Source organism: Geotrypetes seraphini, chromosome 3 (genome assembly GCF_902459505.1).
Source record: "Geotrypetes seraphini chromosome 3, aGeoSer1.1, whole genome shotgun sequence".
Taxonomy (NCBI): domain Eukaryota; kingdom Metazoa; phylum Chordata; class Amphibia; order Gymnophiona; family Dermophiidae; genus Geotrypetes; species Geotrypetes seraphini.
The window spans coordinates 245833150-245860965 of record NC_047086.1 but is presented as its reverse complement, the minus strand read 5'-3'; the positions used below and the strand labels follow the sequence as shown (position 1 = coordinate 245860965).

At 43.0% G+C, this 27816-nt stretch overlaps 1 protein-coding gene across 11 annotated transcripts in view; it reads left to right on the top strand.

Moving 5' to 3' along the window:
- The window catches only part of STXBP5 (syntaxin binding protein 5), a 904657-nt gene that overhangs the window by 417224 nt on the left and 459617 nt on the right, over positions 1 to 27816 (top strand). For all 11 annotated transcript variants that reach the window (XM_033939585.1, XM_033939588.1, XM_033939587.1 and 8 more), the window contains exon 7: positions 6175 to 6258. In XM_033939585.1, coding sequence (XP_033795476.1) covers positions 6175 to 6258 — 84 coding nt within the window. The remainder of the gene's footprint in view (positions 1 to 6174; positions 6259 to 27816) is intronic.

Genomic DNA, 27816 nt, shown 5'->3' with positions numbered 1-27816 from the left:
CTGAGGTCACTGGATGTGCGCAGACTTTTGTTGCGATACTTAGAAATCACGAACAAGTTTAGAGTGTTGACCATCTCTTCATGCTAGTGGATCTCGCCTGCAAGTACAAGCAGGCTTCAAAAGTCACCATTTCTAGATGGATCTGTATGGCTATTTTATCCATCTATATTGCTGCTAGAAAGAAGCCTCTCTTTCTGTGAAGGCTCATTATACTAGAGGCGTTTCTTCCTTGTGGGCAGAGTCATTGGCAGTTTCTCCTGAACAGATTTGCATAGCTGCTACGTGGTCCTTCTTACACATTTTTATGAAGTTTTACAGAGTTGATGTGGTGGCTAAGCAGGATGCTTCTTTTGATTCTTCCGTTGTGGCAGCAGGCTCTTCAGTCCCAGCCTGATTCTATGGGACTGCTTTGTTACGTCCCACTTGTCCAGAAATAGAGTGGGGTTGTACAAGAATGAAAGATTAGGTTCTTTCCTTTTCTAATCTTCTTTCTTTTAAATCTACACTCTATTTCTGGAACCCGCCCTGGAAATTGCTGATTTGCCAGTTTTCTGCCTCAATAAGTACTGGTAAGCTAGACTCATGCTTTATTGACCAGCCTTTCTAAGAGTACGATCTGAGCATATTGTGCACTTTGCCTTGGGGATCCTTAGCTGTGACATTCTCCTCTGTTAGTGCAGGCTGCATCTCCCTATAACATGCTTTTGTTTTCTCAGGTTTATAATATTTGCAAACTTGTTTCAATTGTTTATGATTGTTATACTATACAGTTTAATGTTATGAGTAGATTTGACTTGTTTCTTGGGGAGTTTCCCTGTATCCCTCCGTTTGTTGTTCTGTGTCCTCTACAGGTGTGACTGTCTGTTTTTGAACTTACTGGAAGTCAGAGGGCAGTCCTGAGATAAGAGGGAAGGGTCAGAAAAAAATATGTAAATGAGGCTTCCTACAAGCAGTCTCACGACATGGGATGCATAACCCACATGTCCAAGAATAGAGTGGATTTACAAGAAAGAGAATTAGCAAAGGTAAGAACCTAATCTTTCATTGATGGATACCTTGCTATAGATTTATTTATTTATTTATACAATTTAGGGGCCTTTTTACAAAACTGTGGCAGTAATGCTGCCACAACAAATGCACTGAAGCCCATAAGAATTGAATGGATTTTGGTGCATTTACTATGGCAGCATCACTACCATGGCTTTATAAAAGGGGACTTTAGTGCGGTGAAAAATTAAAGCATTCACAGATTTAGATCAGATATGTCCAGCCTCAGTCCTCAAGGACTGCAATCCAGCCAGGTTTTCAGGATTCCCACAAGACCTAGAACAATTGCTTTCGCCCACTACTTATGAGAAATTTAAGAAACATCTAAAAACACACCTGTTCCTAAAGCATCTAGACAACTGATCCACTCATCTCTTTCCCCTCAATAGCGATTAACTTGTCCTATTATCACTTTCTCCTCAACAATGGATTTCCTGTCCTATTAATTCTCTTTCTTCCACCCCTCTTAAAGTCAATCAATTTGTACTTTTGCTTAATCTTTTGTAAACCGCATAGAACGTCACGGTATTGCGGTATATAAACTGTTGTTATTATTATTATTAATTTTATTTGCATGAACTGCCTCCATTGTATGTACAGTAAATACTGTATATACTCAAATATAAACTGAGATTTTGGGGTCCAAAATGGGGGTCCCGGTTTATATCCAAGTCCTCTGGTCTGTGCTCCCCCCCCCCAATCGCCCATCCAGACCTAAAGCAGGCCGCCTATGGGCTTACCTGAAGCCCTGGTGGTCCAGCAGTCAGCCTGGACAGGAGTGATCCTTCCTGCTTTCTATCCTGTCCAACTCTAAACGATCATAAGTAGTCAGACTCATGGTCTAACCCGGGGGTCGGCAACCTGCGGCTCCAGAGCCGCGTGCGGCTCTTTTCCACCTTTGCTGCGGCTCCGGTAGTGTGTCACGCAGGCATGCACCTTACAAGTCCAGCGTCGCGGCGGGAAATAGCCATGCTGAGCAGTGAGCTCAGCACATACACAGATGAAAGCCTTGCTTGCTGATTGGTCCGGCGGCCCCGCCCCGCCGTGCCGCAGGACCAATCAGCAAGCAAGGCTTTCATCTATGTAGTGCTGAGCTCACTGCTCAGCATGGCTATTTCCCGCCGCGACGCTGGACTTGTAAGGTGCCTGAAAAAGAAATCATCCTGGCCGGGGTCGGTGTCATGCTCCGGAGATCTACAGCCTTCCTATCTCCCTCTCCCTTCTACCTGCTTCCAGCCACATCCCCTGCTCCGCGGCTCTCTTCGGCAACTCAGCAGCAGCGATCGACACAAGCTTCTGACGTCGGGGCCTACCCTCTGCGAGTCCCGCTTGTTTCAACTTCCTTTTTCCACAAAGGCAGGACTCGTAGAGGGAAGGCCTTGATGTCGGCAGCTTGTCTTGATCACCGCTGCTGACGAGTTGCTGAAGAGAGCCGCGGAGCAGGGGGGTGTTGCCAGGTGCAGGTAGAAGGGAGAGGGCCAGATGCAGGACTCGTGGGTGAGGGAGCAGAAGAGAGAGAGAAAGAGAGAGGGGAGGGAAACAAAAGGAAATATTTCATACTGGGCTGGGCCGGAGTGGAGGGAGGATGGAAAGATTCTAGCTACAGGGTGCAGTAACAAAGGAAAAGGGGGGAAAGCTGAAAATGGAGATAGTGACACAAAGAAGAGAAAGGGTAAGCAGGACCTACTGAATAAGGATAGAGATACAGAGGGGACATGAAGAGGAGGTGAAATAGAGACATAGAAGTAATGCTGAAAAAGTGGGGGGGGGGGGGAGATAAAGACATTGAAAGGGCAAATGGTGAACATGGCGTAAAGATAAGGACAGAGACAAATGAAGATTCTGAAAAAGTGGTGAGATAGGGATATAGGTGAGATGGACACAAAGAAGGGTGATGCTGGAAAATAGGTGGAATGGTAATTGTGACAGACACAGAAGGGAAATGCTGGATCAAGGAGAGATGGGGCTCAGGCTGGATGGAATGAGGAGAAATGCCTTGTTGGCCCGGAACTTCCTCTCCTACGTCAGAATTGACGTCAGGGAGCGGAATGCTGGTCAGCGCAACACTTCTGCAGGGAAAGCTTGGGACGGCGGTGGCTTGGGGGCTGTTCCCCGATTGCGGTGGCAGCAAACCGAGTGGCTTGGGGGAGGGCACGGAGACAGAAAGAAGGGGGAACAGGGAGACAGAAAGAAAAAGTTGGGGGAGAGAATGAGGTCTGGAGGAGAGGAAACATACAGGAGGCTGAAAGAAAGGAAGAAAGATTGGATGCACAGTCAGAAGAAGAAAGTGCAACCAGAGACTCATGAAATCACCAAATAGCAAAGGTAGGAAAAATGATTTTATTTTCAATTTAGTGATCCTGTATATAGCATTAAGATAAGAAACAATATATGCAGTGTTAGATTTGTTTTATAATGGTTTTGCGGCTCCAAGTTTTTTTTTCTTTTCGAAAACGGGTCCAAGTGGCTCTTTATGTCTTAAAGGTTGCAGACCCCTGGTCTAACCCCTTGAGCATTCCCCAAGGGATGAAAGATCACAAACTAAAGCTAAACTCAGATAAAACAAAATTTCTATTGCTAGAAAAGGACAAAACCCCAACCATAACAGAATTAGAAATAAACGCTACCAAAAACCCGATACAGCCCGCCCTAAAACTCCTTGGAGTGATGATAGACAGATGCTGTACCATGTAACTACAAATCAACAAGACCATCCAGAAACCCTTTGCAGTCATGCACAACCTGCGACAAATAAGAAAATTCTTTGACAGGTAGCAATACCGTCTCATAGTCCAATCCTTAGTCCTAGGACTTTTGAATTACTGCAACATCCTCTACCTGCCATACCCTGCAAACATGACAAAACAGAGGAGATTGAGAGGGGACATGATCGAAACATTCAAGGTATTAAAGAGGATAGACTTAGTAGATAAGGACAGGTTGTTCACCCTCTCCAAGGCAGGGAGAACAAGAGGGCACTCTCTAAAGTTAAAAGAGGATAGATTCCGTACAAGCGTAAGGAAGTTCTTCTTCAACCAGAGAGTGGTAGAGAACTGGAACACTCTTCCGGAGGCTGTTATAGGGGAAAACACCCTCCAGGGATTCAAGACAAAATTAGACAAGTTCTTGCTGAACAAGAACGTGCGCAGGTAGGACTTGTCTCAGTTAGGGCGCTGGTCTTTGACCTAAGGGCCGCCGCATGAGCGGACTGCTGGGTATGATGGACCACTAGTCTGACCCAGCAGCGGCAATTCTTATGTTCTTATAACAGTACAAAAAAACAACTCTTAGACTGATCTACTCACTAAGCAAATATGACCACATCATTACCGCATACCTAGACTCACACTGGCTTCCTACACAAGTGTGAATACTATTCAAATTTTACTGTCTATTATTCAAAGTAATGAACGGCACTACCCCCACCTACCTAATCAATCGCCTAAACCGGAACAAATTAACCAGACCAAGGAGAACTCAGACTCCATTAACCCACCCCCCAATCAAAGGCACACAGCGCAAGATGTACGACAACCTACTAGCAATGCAATCAGCGAAACTAGATCACTACATCTCCAACATGCTGACAATGACGATGACTACAAAACATTCCGAAAGGAAATTAAAACCCTGCTATTCAAAAAATGTATCAAGAAAAACTAATACATCTCTTTGACTATTCCCAATCTTGTAAATTTCTTAGCTAAGTCTCAACCATGTAATTAGCACCCTGATCTGTAATTTTCCTAGAAATGTCCAGTTATCTTCTTTTGTAATCCGCCTAGAACTGCAAGGTATTGGCAGAATAGAAGTCACTAATGTAATGTAAGATATAATCATAAAAACATCATAGCACATAGAAAAAACATTCAAGTACTTTCATATCATATAATTCTTAAATTCTGTGTTTTAAATATATCTTTTCATGTAAGATTATTTTTTATTTATTTTAATATGTATAGGTAGGCGTTACCCTCTTTATCCCAGCCTTTGTTTCTTTTCCTTTTTCCCAACATTTTTCACCCATTAAGTTTTCTATTGCCACTGTATTTACTAGTGTCAGATGATCTTTGCAAGGTGCATGAACATTATTATAATCAAATTCCTTGCAGCGATAAAAAATTTGTTGATGGATCCTTTTGTTTGATTTATAAGATTTTTATGTTTTATTTTATTTAAAAAATATTTTTGATTGAACACAAGACTCTCTGTGCCTGACGAATCAGTGATACTTTATCTAAATCTAGTTTCATTGTAAATTCTGGATATCATGTATTTCCTCTCAGTGTTTTTCAATTATATTTATTCCTCTGAGAAATTCATATAGGTATTTTGTCTGACAAAGAGTCTTATGTTTTTATAAATACTGTATTTAAAACGAAATACATCTTAGTTTGTATTTCACATTCCTGTCTACTAATCTCATAAATCAAATTCCTCCATGCCTGTCTTTTATAGTTATTGGATGCATTTCCACTTTTTGAAATTTCTAAAGAGCTTTCAGGTGCAGCTATCTATCATCTGTGTATTATAGTAGGACATCATAAGTGATTTTGAACCAGTTAAATTGACTGATTTGATCTTCTGCCACACATAATATTCCATCTACCTCCCTCAAGTAGAGCTCAAAATTGTGGTTTTGGAATTTTTGTTATAATTCATTGATTCCTAAATTGAGCAGATATCAGTCATCTGTATTTTGTTGGCAATGAATGTGTCCACACCAATTTATTGCTTCTATAGCACAGTTATCTTTTAGCTTCCTCATTTCCTTATTAGTCAAATGCATTTTAATACTAAGGAATTTATATTTTAGAAGTTTTGATTCTACATTGATTACAAGTAATGTTTTGTAACTAGATGTTTATAAGATATGTTATATTTTTCTCTTTTACCTCTTGAAAGTCCAATAATAATTAAAAAAAGGAAAAATAGTATTGAAATGTGATTTTAAAACAGCAAGTTTCTCTCTTTTTTGCCAACACTTGGCTTGAGTAGGTATTCTGGCTTATATCATAAAGTATTCCAGTGTGTGTTTGCAAATAGTGAAATAAAAAGTGAGTAGGACTTCTTTCAGTGTTGCATACACTAAGAATAATTTTAGAACTTTGTTCTTCATTGTTGTAGCTTTTGGTTGGCTTCGAGTCTGGGACTGTAGTACTATGGGACCTGAAATCAAAGAAAGCGGACTACAGATACACCTATGATGAGGTAAACAACATCTTACTTGTATAATGGATTTCCATGTCTTTGTTTTGTTTCTTTTTCCCCTAGGCTGATTATTATTTGGAGGATAGAGGAAAACCAAGGTTTATTGATGACATAAAATAGAATCCATAAATGAATAACAACAATAAAAGCAATAATAACTGGCAGTGGTGACAAAAAGTTCCAAGTTTATACCAGTCTGTGAAAGGAAATAGTCATCTCTGTACAAACAGTTCCACCTTGTCATATACAATTTTAGTAGACAAAGATTCCACAGATGCAATATGGTAAATCAGCTGGCAAATAGTATAATAAATGGGAACCAAGTAGCGCATGCACACTTCAATCTTCGTGATCCCTTTGTATGTGATCCGTGCTTCTGTGCCACACATGCACAGAAGGAGCCAGCGGCGGTTTCCCCATCACCCTCCTTCAGCGACGCTGGCTCCTTCTACTGCGCATGCGGAGGCATCTTAAGCACGGATGCATGGAGGCTGTGACTGCGGTGGTGACTCCCGCCCTCACTCCGTCTAACAGGACCAAGGAGAGCACAAAAATAACGGAAGTGGGCATACCAACGTTCAGCATCCGGACTATGGTTGGAGGTTGTTCAGGCTAGAGAGGAGGCAAAAAGAGTGATTTAAGGGTAGGTAGGAGAGGGGGGCTGGAGCTGAAGCATCTCAGCGCATGAGAACAAAAGACAGATACACAGAAAGCAGGCAGGGAAAGAGACACAGAAAGAAAGAAAGACAGACAGGGGGCCAGGGAGAGGGACAGACAGAAAGAAAGACAAGGGGGCAGGTGGCCAGGGAGAGAGACAGATAGAAAGAAAGACAGAGAGGGTGCCAGGGAGAGAGACAGAAAGAAAGAAAGACTGACAGGAGGCCAGGGAGAGAGACAGACAGAAAGACAGACAGACAGCGGGCCAGGGAGAGAGACAGGCAGAAAGAAAGACAGCGGGCAGAGAGAGAGAGACAGACAGAAAGAAAGACAGACAAGGGAGTAGGGAGAGGGATGCAGAAAGAAAGGCAGGGAGCCAGGGAGAGAGAGACACAGAAAGAAAGACAGACAGTGGGCAGGGAGAAAGACAGACAGGGGGCCAGGGAGAGAGACAGAAAGAAAGACAGAGAGCAGGCAGGGAGAGAGACAGAAAGAAAGAAAGACAGACAGACAGGGGGCCAGGGAGAGAGACAGGCAGAAAGAAAGAAAGACAGACAGGTGGACAGGGAGAGAGACAGTCATAAAGACCGACAGACAGCGGGAGGGAGAGAGAGATAGAAAGAAAGAAAGATAGACAGCGGGAGGGAGAGAGACAGAAAGAAAGGAAGAAAGAGACGGGGGCAGGGAGAGAGACACAAAGAAAGAAAGACAAACAGACAGACATATATTCTAGCATCCATTAATGTAAAGGGCTTAAGCACTAGTAGATGACTATTTCCTTTCACAGACTAGTATAAACTTGAAAATTTTTGTCACCATTGCCAGCTGTTGTTGCTTTTATTGTTGTTGATTTATGGATTCTATTTTATGTTCTCAATAAATCTTGTTTTTCCAGTTAATCAACTCCACTCTGCTGGCTTTGGTTTGCTAGTGTTTTGCTTTGTAGTTTCTCCTTTATACAGTGGAGTATTGAGGCTACTTGCTTGGTGGGACCTTTAATAATCTCAGGCCAGCCACTCTGTGTAATAACCCACAAATTTACAGCAGATGCTGCTTTCTTTGCTATCTCTTCTCCTCCTTCACTGCCTATATGCACAGTTCACAGTATGGAAAAAAAAACCCAACATTTAACGGAAGCTGAAAAATAGTTCCCAAGTAACCTTTTCCTTTCTAAAGGCAGTCAGTTGTTTTTCTATGACTTTCATAAAGAAGGCATCCTTATTTACAGGGCTGAGAGAAACCTGTGTCTGACTCCCATTGCTATTCTAGAATCTCTTCTCAAAGGCTCTAAAGAATAGCCCTATTTGCCATGGAGATCTGGTTTTAATTCTCCTCTTCCCTTTAAATCAGGCCTTTCTCCCAGAGGTAGACTAGATTCTGCTACTTACATCTTAATGACTTCCCCCTTCCCCATTTCTTATAGGCTGTTTTCTCAGAATTTCTGTATTCCCTCTTAAAGGGACAGACAACTTTGTTTTGTCTTTTCACTACTATTCTCTTAGTTTCCCTATCAGGAGCTATGTCCTTCTATACTATAATGCATACATTTATCTCCTAGGATACTTCAAAAAGAAGGACATAATTAAGGCCAAAGCACTAGGCTGTAGTTGAAAAATCTTCCTACTAATTTCCTGAATCCTTCAGGAAATATCCAGGAATTCACCATATAAGAAATGAAAATAGCTGCTCATTCTCTAAAGAAAGATTTTAACACTGAATTATTTTCTCTATTCATAAGCAGAGAATATTTTTAGTGGAAGCGGTCTTGTGGAGTAGATAGAGATTTAAGAGTAGACATTCAGAATATATCTTAAAAAAAGGGAAAGTCTTGCTAATAGGTGATTTTAATATGCCAGATGTTGATTGGGGCATTTCTATTGTGGGGTCTTCTAGAAGTAGGGAGATTATAGATTCTCTACAAGGAGAACTGTTCCAGCAGTTGGTAATGGAACCCACATGGGATGGTGTCATACTGGACTTAGTGCTTACAAACGGGGAAAGTGTTTCTGATGTAACAGTGGGTGATCATCTGGCATCTAGTGATCACTGCATGGTACAGTTTAATATTGAGATGGGTATAGAGAGGGCCCATTCAAAAGCAAAGGTTCTAGACTTTTAAAAAACTAACTTTGTTCAGATGGGGGTTTATGTCAAGGAATTATTGTCTGGATGGGAACGTCTGGAAGGAGTGGAAATGCAGTGGGCAAAACTGAAAGGAGCAATTGTAAGGGCGACAAACCTTTTTGTGAGGCAAGTGAGGAAAAGAAAGCGGCTTTGGTTCTCAAAAATAGTAGCTAAGAAGGTAAGGAATAAGAGGTTAGCTTTCATAAACTACAAAAGATCGCAGAAAGAGGAAGACAGGCAAAAATATCTGGAAAAGTTAAGAGATTCTGGTCTTGTAGTCAGGAAAGCAAAGATGCAAATGGAAGAAAAACTAACTGACACGGTAAAACGGGGAGACAAGACATTTTTTTAGATATATTAATGATAGGAAGAAGTGCAAAAATGGCATTGTGAGACTCAAGGGGAGGAATATGTAGAAGGCTGAATTGCTTAACAGATATTTCTATTCTGTGTTCATGGCTGAAGAGCTGGGAGCGGAACCGCAGAGTAATAGACCCTGATCAATTTTCAGAGGGTTGTGTTCGTGAGGAGCTAGCTAAAATAAAGGTAGACAAAGCAATGGAGCCAGATGGTGTACATTCTAGGGTGCTGAGGGAACTTAGGGAAGTTCTGGTAGCTCCGCTGACTGACCTTTTCAACAAGTCTGTAGAGTCAGGAGTGGTACCGGAGGACTGGCGAAGGGCGGATGTGGTCCCTCTCCACAGAAATGGAAGTAAGGAAGAAGTAAGGAATTACAGGCCGGTAAGTCTGACTTCTGTAGTAAGCAAATTAATGGAAACACTTTTAAAACAGAGAATTGTGAAGTTTCTGGAATCCTGTGGATTACAGGACCGGAGGCAACATGGATTTACTTGTGGTAGGTCTTGTCAGCCAAATCTGATCAATTTCTTTGACTGGGTGACCAGAGAATTGGATAGAGGATGTGCGCTAGATGTGGTGTAATTAGATTTTAGCAAAGCCTTTGACAGTGTTCCACACAGATGTCTAACAAATAAACTGAGTGCCCTTGGGATGGGTCCCAAAGTGGGCGGGCTGGGTCAAGAACTGGTTGAGTGGAAGATGACGGAGGGTAGTAATCAATGGAGATTGCTTTGAGGAAAGGGATGTTAGCAGTGGTGTGCCTCAAGGTTCTGTTCTTGGGCCTGTTCTTTGTAACATTTTATAAACGATATTGCTGAAGGGTTGTCGGGTAAGATTTGCCTCTTTGCAGATGATACCAAAACTTGAAATAGAGTAGACAAGCCGGATGGTGTGAATAACATGAAGAAAGACCTGGCGAAGCTTGAAGAATGGTCTGAAATTTGGCAGCCAAAATTTAATGCTAAGAAATGCAAGGTCATGCATTTGGGATGCAAAAACCCAAGGGAATGGTACAGATTAGAGAGTGAAGAGCTTATGTGCATGACAGAAGAGCGGGACTTGGGTGTGATAGTATGTGATGATCTTAAGGTGGCCAAACAGGTTGAAAAGGTGATGGCAAAAGCTAGAAGGATGCTAGGTTGCGTAGGGTGAGGTATGGCTAGTAGGAAAAAGGAGGTATTGATGCCCCTGTATAAGACTTTGGTGAGACCTCATTTAGAATTGTATACAATTCTGAAGGCCGCACCTTCAAAAAGATATAAAAAGGATGGAGTCAATCCAGAGGAAGACTACTAAAATGGTATGTGGTCTTCATCATAAGGAGTATGGAGACAGACTTAAAGATCTCAATCTATATACTTTGGTGGAAAGACGGGAGAGAGGAGATATGATATTCTGGTTCATTCTTTAGTCATTTCCCACTTAGATTACTGCAACTCCATTCTCAACGGTCTCCCCCAAAAAGAAATCCGGCGCCTACAATTATTACAAAATACAGCAATAAAACTCATTTATAAAACAGGCAAATATGATCATGTTACTCCGCTTCTGAAAGAGGCACATTGGCTCCCTATCTCTCATTGTATCACTTACAAAATCATCCTGCTGACCTTCAAAATAAAACTCTCCCACCAGCCTTCATATCTTGATAAGCTTCTCATTCCTCAATATTCTTCACGTACTCTAAGGTCAACAGATCAAAAACTTCTGCTAATTCCTTCCATAAAAGACTTCTATTACACCCGGAAAATAAACTTTGCTGTATCCGCCCCAACGCTGTGGAACGCTCTGCCACAGCAACTCCGAGATGAATAACATCTAGATAAATTCAAGATAAGCCTGAAGATTTTTTCATTTCGTGACGCATTCACTTGTGTTTAGACTTATCTTCTCTTCTCCTTTTTCTTTTTTTTTGGTTTATTCTTTTCTTTTTCTCTCTTAAGCAACCAACTGCTTTAAAAAAGTGACCCTACCCAATATGTTTTATCCTACTCCCACTTTCTCCTCTTCTTCTCAAATATGTAACTTTTCCCCTCCATTCCCTTTTACCCTCACTTTCAAGTCTGTCCAGTTAATGTCTTTGATGTTCACTCTATTTATTTCTAAATATTTATTATTTTATTTTTCTTCTGTCTTTCTCTTTTTAAAATTTTATTGTTAACCGGCCAGATATTTGTTGATGGTCGGTATATTAAAAAACTAATAAACTTGAAACTTGAAACTTGATAGAGAAGTTTAAATCAAAAAAATCCACAAAAATATTACTTACTAGGGATGGGCTAAACACCCCCGATAAACATTACGTGCAAAAAGGTGGAGAAAAAGCCTCAAACTTTCATATACTTTAGCAGTAAACAATCAAACTGATATAAGTTCAAATCTGCTTAATTTCCTATCATCGGGAAAAAAACTCCTCCACCACAGAAATGTAATTATCAAAAGGGTGTGAAACCCATCACTGTGCACAGGAAAATAAAAATCAAAAAGTTTTACTTAACTTGGGATCCATGGTCTGAAAAACGCTGTAGATGTAAATATCTGGCCAGACTAGATGAAACAGCAGTGTTCACACGATGAATCTTCCAGAAGCCATACCCAATTCCTTTTCTAGTAAAAGGATTTAAGACACAATCTTGAGGAAAAAATGATATGGCATTATTAGCCTCATAAATTGAGGCAGTCACAGTATGTCTGCTTTTGAACAGAGAGAGAGATCTACTCTGTCTGATTATCAACATCTTCAACAGAACCAAATTCAGTCATATTTTCTGGAGTTCTGTTGTGGTAGACCTAGATACTGTTCCAGAGCTAAGGCTCCCTCCCAAATGGGCTACAAGAAAGCATGATCCTTTTACCCCCAAACTCTTCATGAATCCCATTAACCATAATTTAAAACTGCTCTGTTCATTAAGCCCTTTGCAGACATCTGCATATCCTCTGCTAAAATCTGAGCGTGCACATATTAATTTTTCATTATAAAGAAAATAAATCAGAAATCTTCCTATTCTTATGCCATAATTGAGGTTTGTTTGTTTGTTTATTTATTTCGTTTTCTATCCCGTTTTCCCCAAAGAGCTCAGAACGGGTTACAGGTTAAACATGCATAATATGCAGTTAACAGGTTACAATTTGCCATAGTTACAGTGCAAAATATTTCAATACAAGTTTTTATCCTAACACGACACATGCCAGGATCTACCGGCCAGAATCTACCATCGGTCATGGGCAGGGAAGTTAGGTGAAGATGTATGTTTTTATTGCTTTCCTAAAGGTGAGAAGTTCTTCAAAGGATCTGATCAGTTGGGGCAGTCGATTCCAGTGGCTTGGTATGAAGTGGAAGTAGGAACATCATTGGCAGTTGCAGTTGAAGGGCACGACCAGGGGGCATTTTGAGGTGTATTTCATCCTTAGAGCGGAGGGACCTGTTCAACATGTATGGAGGGAGATTGGTCATCAAGTAACCAGGTGCTATATTGTGCAAGGATTTGAACTCTAGCTTTAGGCCCTTGCAGACACAACGCTTGGCTATGGGCAGCCAGTGAGCCGACGGTAGAGCCTGGGAGACAGGGTCACGGGCACAGAGTTTTTTTAGGAGTCTGATTGCCACATTTTGTACATGCTTGAAATGTTGTACATTTCTATGCCGTGAGACTGTTAAATAGCACATTGCAGTAATCTATGCGGAAGAGTACTAAGGCAAAGAGTAGTTGGGTAAAGTCAGGCTCAGAAAAGTAGATACTTATTTTTGAGAGTTGTCATAGGTAGTAAAATGAGGAAGATACCACCTGAAAGATATGGTTGGAAAGCATTAGGTTGGAGTTATAGAGTATTCCTAGGCTTTATGCTTGGTCTTTCGCAGTTATGGTAGTTGAATCCAAGTATAGTGAGGGATGGGCGCGGTTGCAGTGTTCTTTTCAGATCCAAAGGAGTTCCGTTTTGGAGGAGTTTAGTTGTAATTTGTTGATGGACATCCAGGTTTTAATTTCCGAGAGGCAGTTTAGGAGTTTCATGATCTGGGTATCATGGGTTTCTCCTAGCGGTAGTAGGTATAGTTGGATGGCAGATGAAGTTCAATGTAGAGAAATGTAAAGTCTTGCACATATGAAACAGAAACCCGAGGTACAACTACACGATGGGAGGGCTGGTAATGGGTGAAAGTAGCCTAGAAAAGGACTTAGGGGTACTGGTAGACAAGACAATGAAACCGTCAGCCCAGTGCACAGCGCCCTCTAAGAAGGCGAACAGAATGCTAAGTATCATCTAGAAAGGTATTACAACCAGAACAAAGAAAGTTATCTTGTCGTTGTATCGGGCGATGGTGCACCCGCATCTGGAGTACTGCATCCAATACTGGTCGCCGTACCTTAAGAAGGGCATGGCAATACTTGAGAGGGTTCAGAAAAGAGCGACAAGATTGATAAAAGGTATGGAAAACCTTTCCTGTGCTGAAAGATTGGAGAAACTGGGGCTCTATTCCCTGGAAAAACGAAGGCTTAGAGGGGACATGATAGAGACTTACAAGATCATGAAGGGCATAGAGAAAGTGGAGAGGGACAGATTCTTCAAACCTTCGAAGACTGCAAGAACAAAAGGGCATTTGGATAAATTAAAAGGGGACAGATTCAGAGCTAATGCTAGGAAGTTCTTCTTCACCCAGAGGGTGGTGGACACCTGGAATGCGCTTCCACAGGGTGTGATAGGACAGAGTACGGTATTGGGTTTCAAGAAAGAATTAGATGTTTTCCTGAAGGAAAAGGGGATTGAAGGGTATAGATAGAAGATTAATATGCAGGTCCTGGACCTGATGGACCGCCGCATGAAAGGGCTGCTGGGCATGATGGACCTCTGGTCTGACCCAGCAGAGGCACTGCTTATGTTCTTATGTGAAGGAGTGAATCTGTAGCCTAGCATAAACCCAGCAATGAACATGGTCACACAAACTAAAGTGCAACAAATCAGAGTAGTAATCTGAGTCTTATTAAAATTAGCCTCTGTATTTGAGGACTGGAGGATGGCTAATGTAACATCAAGAAGACTTTGGGGTGATTCAGGAAACTTTGAGCTAGTGAGTCTGTCTTCGGTGCCCTTGCAAAATGATAGAAGCCTTCCTTAAAAATGGGATTAATGGGCATGTGGAACAGCCATTGTATATTTAACAAAGGAACATTTTCCCTGTCAAGTCATGGAAGAGAAATGTATATCCTGTTGTGAGCAGATAATATTAGCAAACAAAGTGGGACTACACGTTCAGTTTTTCCAGTAGAGAGAGGTCTGATCCAGTTTAACATAATGATATATATACTGTGTGTATGTGTTTAAATTATCTAGGAAAGGAAAGAATAAGTAAGATCAAATTTGCAAAGGGCAAGAATTAAAACCCCACCAGAACGTGAGCAATTGCAGGAGGATCTTGAAGACTGGAAGAGTGGGCATCCAGATGATAGACAATATTTAAAGTGGAGAAATGAAAAATGATGTTCCTAAGGAAAGAACATGTTAATTTTAAAAAGGATCCTGTGGAAAACACATTATTGAAATCATTAGCTTGCCATGCTGCAGTGACTCAAAAAAAAAGAAAATACTGTAGTTGGGAATTATTCAGAAATGAATGTAATGCAAAATGGGGACTATCATAATGCTTCTTTATTGACCTGGGCCTTGAGTATTGTATGTAGTCATAGTGCCATATCTCAATAAGATATACTGTAGCAACACTGGAAAAAAGTGGCAGAAAGGGTAATAAAATGATAGGGGATAACGTTTAAAAAAAAAGATAAGGGATGGAACTCCCTTTGAAGAAAAGGCTTAACTGGTTACTGCTCTTTAGATGGTTGAGTTGGTTCACAGTAATCCTAGAAAAGCTGGTAAGACAGATGTATAGATTCTATAAGGAGACCTATAAACGGTTGCTCATATTGTAGCTGGCTTCAAAGTTCTGATGATAGAACATTTCTTTATAGAAAGGCACAATAAGGTGGAGATCTCATCCATTAGAAACTTTGTAAACATTATAATATTGCTGTACCAAAAAAACACTGGGATGATGACTACAAGAGAATTATGGAGAATGAAAAGGTTAGGATCACCTGGAATATTCCCGTTTTGTCCAAAGCTTGGACACAAGACAACCAGACATAGTGGTGAAGGAGAAAAGCAGAAGAACTGAATCGTATTATAATAGAAACTTCAGTGTCAAGTATTTCAGTGAATTATGTGTGTGGGGTGGGGGTGGGGAAAACAACGCAGGCAGAGACCAAGAAACATGACAGAATGATACAAGACAATTCCCCATTGTTTTCGGTGCCCAGCCTTGATTGAAAGGAGTTTTCTAGCACATAGATTACACTTTATGAACTCCAGAAGGAAGTACTCTCTGGTACAGTGCAAGTGAGCGTTGCCACAAATATGAATGACTGGAACTATATTCCACATAATGTGGCTCATTACCCTGAAAGAATATGCAAAACTAACCTATTTGGAGACTGGCTCCTAGAGAGAAGGCTTAGAGGGGCATAATCGAAAGGGATGTCTAAGTCTGTTTACGTCCATCTCGCAAATCATCCAAAGTTAAAAAGAGCCTAAGACACATTTTCGAAAGATACGTCTAACTTTTTTTTACTTTCGAAAATCGTCTAATTATACGTCCTACCAATCTGATCGTCAAAGCCGCTAAATCGTCCAACTTTCTGTCCAAGTCCAAAACGCCTAGAACAAGCCCTGTTGGACGTGGGAGGGGTCTGCAAAGTGATGGACTGCACATCCAGACATGCCACCTAAATAGTGAGGTACCTTACAGGGCACTGCTATGAACTTCACAAAAACGGTGCCATGGCTTCTCCTCAGTACAGCTCCCTTATAGGTGATGGTGAACCCCCCAAACCACCTCCAGAATCCCCTAGACCCACTTATCTACCATCCCAATAGCCCTTATGGCTGCAGGAGCCACTTATATGCCAGTAAAAAAGGGTTTAGGGGTGTATAGGGGAGTGCACATGTTTAAGTATCAATGCAGTGATTACAGGGACTTATGAGCATGGGTCCTCCTCTCCAAGGGTCCCTAACCCACCCCCAAGATGACTTGAGCTGCTTCTGGGCTGGACGACTAGGCTTTCCTATGCCAGGCGGCCAGGTGATGATGGTCTGGAGGCTGAAATTTAAAGTTGTGAATAAAATTTTATGGGGGTGGGGTGGAGGGTGATCACTGGGGTAGTGTGTGGGGTCTGTGTTATGTGTTTTCAGTGCTTATCTGGTGAGTTTAGGTGGATTTTTGTGACTTAGACCATGTTTTACATGGTCTAAGTCCCAACGTCCAAGTTCCGTCTAGGCTCTGTTGTTAAACTTTTGGTTATACATGCTGTACCACTATGTCTAAGCCGCCCCACGTCCTGCCCAACTCCTGCCCTCGACATGCCTCCCAAAATGCCCTGTTTAGCTTTGGACGTTGAGTGGCACTATGAAGGCCTAGGCCGTTTAGAAATACGTCCAAAACCCAATTTTATTATTGGCGCTTGGACATTTTTGAGAAATGTTCGTCCAAGTGCCGACTTAGGCCAGTTTTTGGACGTTTTTCTCTTTCGATTATGAGCCCCTTAGCATATTACTCTCTTCAAAATATAATACTGAATGGTAGTATTATAAAGGTTAACGGAAATTGAGAGGTGTAGAGCAAATTAATAGGGAATGCTTATTTGTTCTATCAAATAATACTAGGACTAGAGAATATTCAATGAAATTAACCACTATTATATTCTGTTAGGTTCTTCCAAATGATTCAGAGTGACCACTGTCACATAAAAAATGTTGGTTTTGGTTTGACTTTAATCTGTCTCAGCATAGCACATCTTAAGTTATGTTTTTAATTTTGTAAGTAAAGGAAACTGAAGAACTAAGGGCTCCTTTTACGAAGCCGCGTTAGAGGGGGGTTGGAAACAGAAGGGGGCCACGGAGTAGAGGTCTGCACGGGAAGGGGATCGCGGGGATCCCGCGGGTTCCCCCCCCGGCCCACGGGACTCCCACGGGGATGCCCCCTGGCCCACGGGACTCCCACGGGGACGCCCCCTGGCCCACGGGACTCCCACGGGGATGAAAACAGCCTACCTAAATTCTGGCGATGCAGGCATGCAGCTTACAAGTCCGGCGTCGCGGTGGACCAATCAGCAAGCAAGACTTTCATCTGTGTACGTGCTGAGCTCACTGCTCAGCATGGCTATTTCCCGCCGCGACGCCGGACTTGTAAGCTGCATGCCTGCATCGCCAGAATTTAGGTAGGCTGTTTTCATCTCCGTGGGAGTCTCTCTCGTGCGCTATGGCTCTAAGTCAGGGATGCCCAACACGTTGATCGCAATCAACCGGTAGTTCAGGAAGGCAACGTGAGTCGATCGCAGAGCCCATCCCAGGCTCCGTGATAGACTTGTGTTGCCGTCCCGATCTACCGGGCCTATCAGCCTTCCTCTCCCCGACGTCAAAGACGCCGACGCGGGCATTAGGCTGTTTTTGTCATTTTGGTTGGGGGGTGGCAGCGGCAGCAGCAGCAGCAGCTTGAAAAAGAAATCATCCTGGCTGGGGTCGGTGTCATGCTCCGGAGCTTCTACAGCCTTCCTATCTCCCTCTCCCTTTTACCTGCTTCCGGCCACACCCCCTGCTCCGCGGCTCTCTTCGGCAACTCAGCAGCAGCGATCGACACAAGCTTCTGACGTCGGGGCCTACCCTCTGCGAGTCCCGCTTGTTTCAACTTCCTTTTTCCACAAAGGAGGGACTCGTAGAGGGAAGGCCTCGATGTCGGCAGCTTGTCTTGATCACCGCTGCTGACGAGTTGCTGAAGAGAGCCGCGGAGCAGGCGGGTGTTGCCAGGTACAGGTAGAAGGGAGAGGGCCAGATGCAGGACTCATGGGTGAGGGAGGAGAAGAGAGAGAGAAAGAAAGAGGGGAGGGAAACAAAAGGAAATATTTCATACTGGGCTGGGCCGGAGTGGAGGGAGGGTGGAAAGATTCTGGCTACCGGGTGCAGTAACAAAGGAAAAGGGGGGAAAGCTGAAAATGGAGATAGTGACACAAAGAAGAGAAAGGGTAAGCAGGACCTACTGAATAAGGATAGAGATACAGAGGGGACATGAAGAGGAGGTGAAATAGAGACATAGAAGTAATGCTGAAAAAGTGTGTGGGGGGGGAGATAAAGACATTGAAAGGGCAAATGGTGAACATGGGGTAAAGACAAGGACAGAGACAAATGAAGATTCTGAAAAAGTGGTGAGATAGGGATATAGGTGAGATGGACACAAAGAAGGGTGATGCTGGAAAATAGGTGGAATGGTAATTCTGACAGACACAGAAGGGAAATGCTGGATCAAGGAGAGATGGGGCTCAGGCTGGATGGAATGAGGAGAAATGCCTTGTTGGCCCGGAACTTCCTCTCCTACGTCAGAATTGACGTCAGGGAGCAGAATGCTGGTCAGTGCGACGCTTCTGCAGGGAAAGCTTGGGACAGCGGTGGCTTGGGGGCTATTCCCCGATAGCGGTGGCAGCAAACCGAGTGGCTTGGGGGAGGGCATGGAGAAAGAAAGAAAGGGGGCAGACAGGGAGACAGAAAGAAGGGGGAACAGGGAGACAGAAAGAAAAAGTTGGGGGAGAGAATGAGGTCTGGAGGAGAGGAGGCTGAAAGAAAGGAAGAAAGATTGGATGCACAGTTAGAAGAAAAAAGTGCAACCAGAGACTTATGAAATCACCAAACAGCAAAGGTAGGAAAAATGATTTTATTTTCAATTTAGTGATCAAAATGTGTCTGTTTTGAGAATTTATATCTGCTGTCTATATTTTGCACTATGGCTCCCTTTTACTAAACCGCAATATCGTTTTTTAGCGCAGAGAGCCTATGAGCATTGAGAGCAGCGCGAGGCATTCAGCGTAACTCCCTGTGCTAAAACCTACTATTGTGTTTTAGTAAAAAGGGAGGGGGTGTATTTGTCTATTTTTGTATTTTGTTACCGAGGTGACATTGCATAGAGTCATCTGCCATGACCTCTTTGAAAAAACCCGGAATATGAATAATTAACATTTTCTCTGCCTTTCATTGTGCTTTGTGTTTTTTTAAAATTTTATTGTTGGTAAATCATTTTGACTTAGTCATTATAAAAGTAGCTCACAAGCCCATAAAGTGTGGGCACCCCTGCTCTAACTCTTCTTACTCTGGGGCACCAGACCTCCCTCATACAAAGGCCGGGAATGCAGAGTTGGTTCCATTCTCGGTAGGGGATGCCTTGGTAGGCTCACTGCTCAGCCACTGGGAACCCAGATTCGGTCCTGTTCTGGGTGGAGGACACTTGTGGGGTGGGGTGGGGTGGGGAGGGGGGCTAGTTTGCGCCATCGTGCAGGCTCACCACTCTGCCTCTGCTGGCAAAAGCACAGTCTGTCCCAATCTAGGGGGAGAAAACCTAGCTGCACCACAATACTGGCTTCTAGAAAGCACAATGGATCGGGGGGGGGGGGGTCTAGCAGTGTGTGGCACCATTTGGACCCATGTAGACTTGCACAGCCATTCAGATGCTGACCTGAGGCCCCTTTCCATCCACCATCTGCCCCTCCTCCTCTTTCCATCCAGCATCTGCCCCTCTGTCTGCTGCTTCTGCCCAGCATCTGATCTGTCTCCTCTCTTCCTCCTTTCTGCCCCCTCTGTCATCCCATCCATCATCCACCCTTCTTTCTCCCCCTTCCATCCAGCATCTGCCCATCTTTCCCCCCCTTTCAGCCCAGCATCTGCTTCATTTCTCTTTCTCCCCCTTCTATTCAGTGTCTGCTCCATCTTTCTCTTTCCTCCCTTCCATCTGTATCCTCCCCTTCTCCTCCTTTCCATTCAATGTCTTCCTCCTCTCTCCTTTTCTTTACATCCATCATCTGTCTTTTTCTCTCTCCCCAGGCATTCCAGCTTGTCTTATCTTTCCCCTTTCATCCAGTGTCTGATCCCTCCCCATTTCTATCTACAGTCTGTCTCCTCTCACCTCCTACATCCAGTATCTACCCCCTCCCACCTGACACTTCAGCCACTGCCAGACTGATGCAAAGCCTTCCCTCCGATGTCAGCTCTGACTTCGGGGGAAGACTTCTGGGTCGGCTACATATGGCTTGCTGCAGGCTGCCTCCAACCCCTGCTGTTATCTGGACTCGAATGAAGTGGTGGAAGGGAGTGCATTTTTGGACACAGAAGTCATGAACTGGGGAGAGAGGAAGGGAGGGAAAGAGATGCTGAGGTGGGGGAGGGAATAGAAAGAGAGAATTGGGTGTGGGTGTGTCAATGAGCGGGAAAGAGAGATGGTTGTGTACACACGGCAAATGGAAGAAAGAGGAGAATTTTTGGTCGTAGGGAGGAAGGTACAGAATGTGATAGGGAAGAAAAAGATGAGAGTGAGAAATGTGGCAAAGGAACAATGGGACAGATTGAAAGGGATGCAAGAGGGAGGAATATTGGACAGTGGTGAAGGGAATGGAGGGAGATATGTGGCATAGTGTTGAAGAGGTGTGATAGAAGGAGAAATGTTGGGCATGGGGCTGGTGGGCAGGCACGAAAGATGAGAAAGAGATAAATGCTGGACCATGGTAGGGGGAACCAATGGACAGCAACAGAAGAATTTACAGAAGATGGGAAAGCGGAAAAAAGAAACTGGAACCAACTTTATGGAAAAATAAGTCTCCAGACAACAAAGGTAAAAAACGGAATTTATTGACTAAAATATGTTAGCTTTGGGAAATGTATATGGCAGATGTCTTTGTTTTGTGTTCAAAAGAAAAGGAAATGCATTTCTGGTTTTATTTCTACAGTGTTGAAGTACTTGTTGACCCTTGCTGTGACTGGTGGGAATCCCCAAGCACCGCCAGCAGAGGACCTCCTCTAGAGATGGCCAGAACTCCCCTCCACCAAGCGCAGCAGTCGCTGGCAGCATCCATGAGCCACTGAGGTGCCAGCATCTGTGACTCAGGAACGCTACTGCTGCCTGCCAAGCTTGGCAAAAGGGACCCCCGGCCAACTGCAGAGGAAGTCCTCAGCTGACAGTTTGTGGGTTCTCATCAGCTGAGTATTTATATTTTATATTTACATTAGAGGTTCTGGTAGAAACCCATTTACAAAGTATGTATTCTTCCCAATTAATATTTCCAAATTAATAAAGTCTCTTTGCTTATTTGTAAATGGGTCTCTACCAGAGCCTTTAATTCAGTAGCATAATTAAATAAAATAACTATTTCTGAAGTTTATAGGGAAGGATGGTGACGGGGGGGATTCCTCGCGGGGACGGAGGGGATTCCTCGCGGGGACGGGTGGGGACGGAGGGGATTCCTCGCGGGGACGGGTGGGGACGGAGGGATTCCTCATGGGGACGGGTGGGGACGGAGGGATTCCTCACGGGGACGGGTGGGGACGGGTGGGATTTCTGTCCCCGCGCAACTCTCTACCACGGAGTAGGCAGGCATTGCACTACAAGGGACCAGGGGGAGAGGGAAATGGGGCTGCTTTGGGGGGAACGGGGCCACGGAGCATGCAGGCATGGTAGAACAGAGGACCAGGGGAGAGGGAAAGGGGGCTGTTTTGGGGGAGGGGTGTGCTGGGGGCAGACAGCAATCATCAGGGGGGGAACAGAAGGGGGCCACGGAGCACGCAGGCATGGCACAACAAGGGGAGAGGGAAAGGGGGCTGCTGGGGGGGGGGTGCTGGGGGCACAAAACAATCATGCTTTGCTCTGGGAAGGGGGGACACAGAAGGGGGCCACAGAGATACAGGCAGGCATGGCGCAACAGAGAAATACAGGTAGGCAGGGGGCCAGGGAGAGACACAGACAGAACAAATGACAGGCAGACAGCGTCCAAGGAGAGAGAGACAAAGAAAAAAACCCAGACAGACAGACATCTCTAGCACCCGTTAATGTAACGGGTTTATTATTCTGAATTTAGAATAATTCAGAATTCAGAATAATAAACTTTTTTCTATCTTTTGTTGTCTGGCAGTTTATTTTTCCATTCATTTAGGTCCCAGAGTCCCCTTTTCTGCTTTTCTTTGTTTTTTCATAACTGTCTTCCCAGGACCACCTGTCCATATTATATTTTGTCCCTATCTGCCCAGTCCTGTCTATTCTGATCTTTTCCCCTCTGTGTCCCTCTCCATTCCCCTGCATCCATCATTCCTTTGTCAAAATCTCCCCTTTTCAAGGAATGTCCCTTTGCCTAGTAGTCCTTCTATACCTCTGCCTCAATATTGTCTCCCCCATCAAGCATTCTTCTCCATCTCTATGCCCAGCATTGCTTCAGTGTCCCTGTCTCTATGCTCTATGCATGGATCTCTTCTCTGTTTCCATGCCTTTCGGTGTGCAGCCACCATGTCATTCTCTATTCAGGACCTTCCACCCCTGAGCCAGCCTATCTCCCTTACTCCCTCAAATCTGTATCCCTCACTCATTCTTCTCCCTCTCCTTCTCCCTTTCCCCATATCCCCTCCCAAGCCAGAATTTCTCCTCCCAAGCCAGCATCATGCGTAATCTCTCCCTATCCCCCTGAGCTAGTATTTCTCTCCCCAGCCAGCATCTCACCTTCTCTCACCCCGTCCTACCCCCAGCCTGCACCTCTCTCTCCTCTGCCCCTCCAGCCAGCACCGTTCTCACCACTGTCCTCCCCAGCCAGCACTTCTGACTCTCTCTCCATTATCCCCAATCCAGTAGTATCTCAGTGACACCAATTTCTGAGGCAACCTGCTTCCGGCTCTTCAGGCTTCCCTCTACTATGATCCCACCTGCAGAAAGATGAAGTGACATCATCAAGGGTAGAAACGCGGTAGAGGGAAGCCTGCAGAGCCGGAAGCAGGCTCCCAAAGATGTCTCCAGCAGCGATTCACAATTCTGGTGCAGAGAGGGAGTAATTCTGCACAGAACACAGGTATTTCTGCATGTCTGAGGAATTTTGTGCAAATTCTGCATTGTGAAATTGCACAGAATCACACCAGAAGTGATATTACATGCATCTTATGTCAAAAGATGTGAAGAAAAGGGGAGCATATTTGAAAAGCTACAGATCAGTACATGTACCAAAATCACATGAGAATTGCTGGGTTACCATTGACAATACTTTTTATATCCAGGAGATTACAACAGTATCAGGAGTTACACTTCTTAGCTGCATGGGCAGAAGTTCTTTTGTTAAATTAAACATATAGAACATTGCCATTCTTCATACACAAGAGGGATGAATGATGCTTTGTATCTTGAAGGATACCCAAAATATGGGAAAATTGCTCAAAACAATAGTCAGGAAAGATAATGTAAGCAGAACATACAACACTCCCAACTAATCAACACCTCAATGTGTATTGCGATTTACTGTGGTACACAAAAGAGATCAAAGATCAGGTTATACCCAAACTATAATATCTCTACTACTTTTCAATCCTCACACATGTACAAAATTGACCCATCCAAAATTCATATGGTATCGTCTGAAAAAAATAGTTTCAAACAATATTTGCATTTATCTTGTAAAGCAGGGCTGGGTTCTGACACATTTCACCAAAGATGCTCAGAAAACCCAAGTTCACATTCTCTTTAATGTACTGGTTTGTGGGAAAAAAAGTGTAAAAAAAAAAAAATCAATATTTCTTCTCAACTTATACAGCTATAAAAAAACAACGATTATATTTGGTACCTCACACTTTATTTTAATTGTTTTCTTCTTACTGCTCCTTTTGAATGTCAAATCCCAGATATGACATCTCAATCCCTAGGAAAATTTAAACTACAAGATGTAATGAAAAATGATATTCCCCAAACACAATTTACACAAATATTACCCCAAAAACTGTAGATGAGCACATTAATGCAATAATGCCCACCACTCAACCTTCCAATTGAGGCCAAGCAATGTGACCATCTGCCAGTGGAAAATCCACTGTTGTTCCTTTTTCCACAGTACAGCTTGTATATTTCCTCCCTGCTGTAACCTGGGGGCCTCCAGTAGCAGAAATTTCAGATCAGCAGTATTATGTTCTTTCTCTCTCCAATGTTGTATCAAAGGAGCAGAACTGTCATCACACTGGATCTTACTAAGGTGCTCCACAATTCTGTTATGAATGCCTTATATCAGGGGTGTCCAACCTTTTGGCTTCCCATGTTGGCCGAAAAAAATGTTTCTGGAGCTGCGCAAACGCTGCAGCAAGATAGAGGAGGGAGCCGGCAAGACAGTAAACACCCGGGGGCAGCAGAGGAAAACACTGCATCGCCCTCAACCAGGGCCACACAAAATACTTCACAGGGCTGCATGCAGCCCTCGGGCCGCAGGTTGGACACCCCTACCTTATATTAATCATGGAAAAAAGCCCCAAGAAAAAAAACCTGATAAAGTACTTAAAAGATACAGGAAACAGGTAGGGTATGCCGTAGGGCATTACCAGCAGTTGAATTCCCCAATCTCCACACTAACAAAATTTAAATATTTAAAGTGGGAGCACCCTCAGAGTGGGTTTGAAAGCTCTTAAGAGTTGTTCAACAGAGCCGCTCTGATGCTCAATGAAAGCAAAGCCAGCAAACAATAAAGCAGTAAATACTGCTCAATGCTAGCCACACACCATCATTTGAGTGCTCCAGTGTGCATAAATTTTAAGTTTGTGTGGAGATCGGGGAATTTAACTGTTGGTAATGCCATAGGGCATTTCCTGCATCTTAGAACTGAAAGGTATTGATGGGATAGAAAGGTATTGATGGGATCAGCGTAATGTAATATGTATCATACGGCATAGACATCTGATGAGATAAATAACTCCCAACAGTATTGCAATCAGTGCTTGTCCGTAACTCGGACCATAGTCATAAAGTGCAACAATCCAGAAAAGTGACTTATGCACAGTCATTGGGAAACTCCATGGACAAAGATAAGGAGCTCCAGGGAGTCAAGCAGTTGTAATGGTTCTATTCAGGAACTGGTATTATAATGCACTTTAAACTCTAAATTTTCCTGTTTATCCTGGCAGATTTTACATGAAAAAGAAATGAAAGTATTGGCTAAAGGATTATCATTTGTGCCATATATTACTTATAACCCCTTGAACATATGAATCAGCATGTACAAATTTATAAGGAAATGTAACCTGGCTTTGTGTTTTAAGGACAGTTCTACAGATAGGGAGTATAAAAATACATTGTACAGGCCATCCATGTGAAATCCACCAAGAATTTTTGATCTATATCTTCAGGTTTTTCAACATTTAGCTGAAGAAGATATTGGACAAATAAAATCTAGCCCAAGTAAGAGCAAACAAAATGTGTGAGTTGAACATAGGGCAGCTATAAGATCTTTGGCGATGGATTCATCCATTGTTATCCACCCCGCTGATAAAGGAGGCAGTATTGCCATCTGGGATGCAGACAAATATGTAGCAGAAACTATGTGACAACTTACAAATCAAGTGTATTATCAAGAATTGGTCACAGATCCTACAGTGCAATTGGCAGAGCTGATAACATGACATTTTAGAATAAGCTTTGGAAGAGAATGTTATTTCAGATCATGAATATAAATTTTTGAAGCAAGATTATCTTGTCATTCCAGTCATTTACTTTGTACCTAAAGTTCACAAAAAATCGTGTTGACCCTCCAGGTCATCCCATAGTTTTAGGCATCAGGTCCACCTTAGAGCCTTTGTCTGATTTTGTGGATTTTAATATGAACTCTGAGGTATCCAAAGCAAGTTTCGGTTGCATCTGAAGCAATTTTAGCTACACTGAATATTACTGCTCTATACACTAACATTCCTCAAGATCAGGCTATTGAAATTATTCAGTGTCCTCTCCAGAGCCTTTCATCCACCCAGCGAGTTGAATTTTTGATAACTGTACCTAAAATGGCTCTGGGAAAGAATTATTTTATGTTTTATCTAAAGTTTTACATTCAGGTAAAAGGTATGGCAATGGGGTCAACCGTGGCCCCCACTGTTGCTTGCCTGTGAGTGACGTTTGATTTAGGATAATTTTTTGTACCAGTCACAGATTTTTGGAGCATGTGCATATTTGGAAGCAATTCATTGATGATATTTTTTGATTTGGACCAAATCGGAGGAGCAGTTTCTAATTTTTGTACAGTGGTTGAAATCTTGTGATTTTGATATGAAGCTCATTGCCTCAATTCAACCCAAAACTATATATTTTTTGAACGTTATTATCTAGTTAGAGGGAACCACATTTGGTACTAAGATAACAGATTGCAATAACTTATTAAAATAGTTTTCATCCCAGACGCCTTAGACAAAATCTACCAGTGGGATAATTTTTAAGGTTATGGATATTTTGCTCCACAGACATTGATTACAGACCACAGGCAAGAGATGTGTGGCAGCAGTTTGTGTGTAATCAAAAAAGCATACAAAAGGGCTTTGTATGCACAAAGGACCTTATTGTTACAACAGTCAACTGCTTGGGAGGAGTCATCTTTGGAATGTGTATTACCGTATTCTCATTGGGCTTTTCAGATAAAATGAATTATTAAAAAATTCTGGCACTTACTACAATATCATGACATTTTTCAAGAATTACTCTGGTTTGTTTGTTCAAGGAGAAGAAATTTACACGAACATTTGACACGATCAGCTTATATAAGTTGCTGCTCCACAAGCTGTTCAGTAATGGTGGGCCACAGAGTTTGTGGCCACTGTTCTGTATGCAATCATTCGGTCATCACAAAGACAGTTACTCATTCTGGACTGCAGCAGAAATATGAGTTGTAGGCAAGCACTGATTGCAATACTGTTGAAGTTGTTTATCTTATCAGATGTCCATGCTTTTTGTTATATATAAGGCCCACGACAGATCAATTTGTACCAAAATTGCGGAGCACCTTAGTAAGATCCGGTGCAGTGATAGTAGTTCTCCTTTGATACCAGAATGAAGCAAAAATTGAAGGCAATTGTTAAATTACATGATAATCGGAGCACAGCTAGTGAAATGCAACATATGTACTCCATTGGAAGATTGCATCATTGAAGAACAATGTGCAACACTGCGCTTTCTATGGGCAGAGGGAGGGAAACCTGTGTAATTTCACAGTCAAATATTGACTCAGTATGGACATAGCACCATGAATCAACGAAAGGTTAATGAGTGGGCAAAAAGATTTAAAGTGGGAAGAACAGGTGTAACCGACGAAGGTCAGTCTGGTCGCCCATCAACATCACGCACACAAGGTCACAATGACGGGGTGGATGTCTTGATTAGAGAAGACCGATGGATTAGAGTGTATCAGCTGAATGCAAATTTGGATATCAGGTATGGATCTACATTTGCCATAATGCGTGATAACTTGGGATACAGGAAAGCCTGTGCATGATGAGTTCTCAAATAGCTTACTGATCTGCACAAGCAACCCAGTTCCTGAGAGGGTATGAAGAAGATCCGAGTATTCTGGA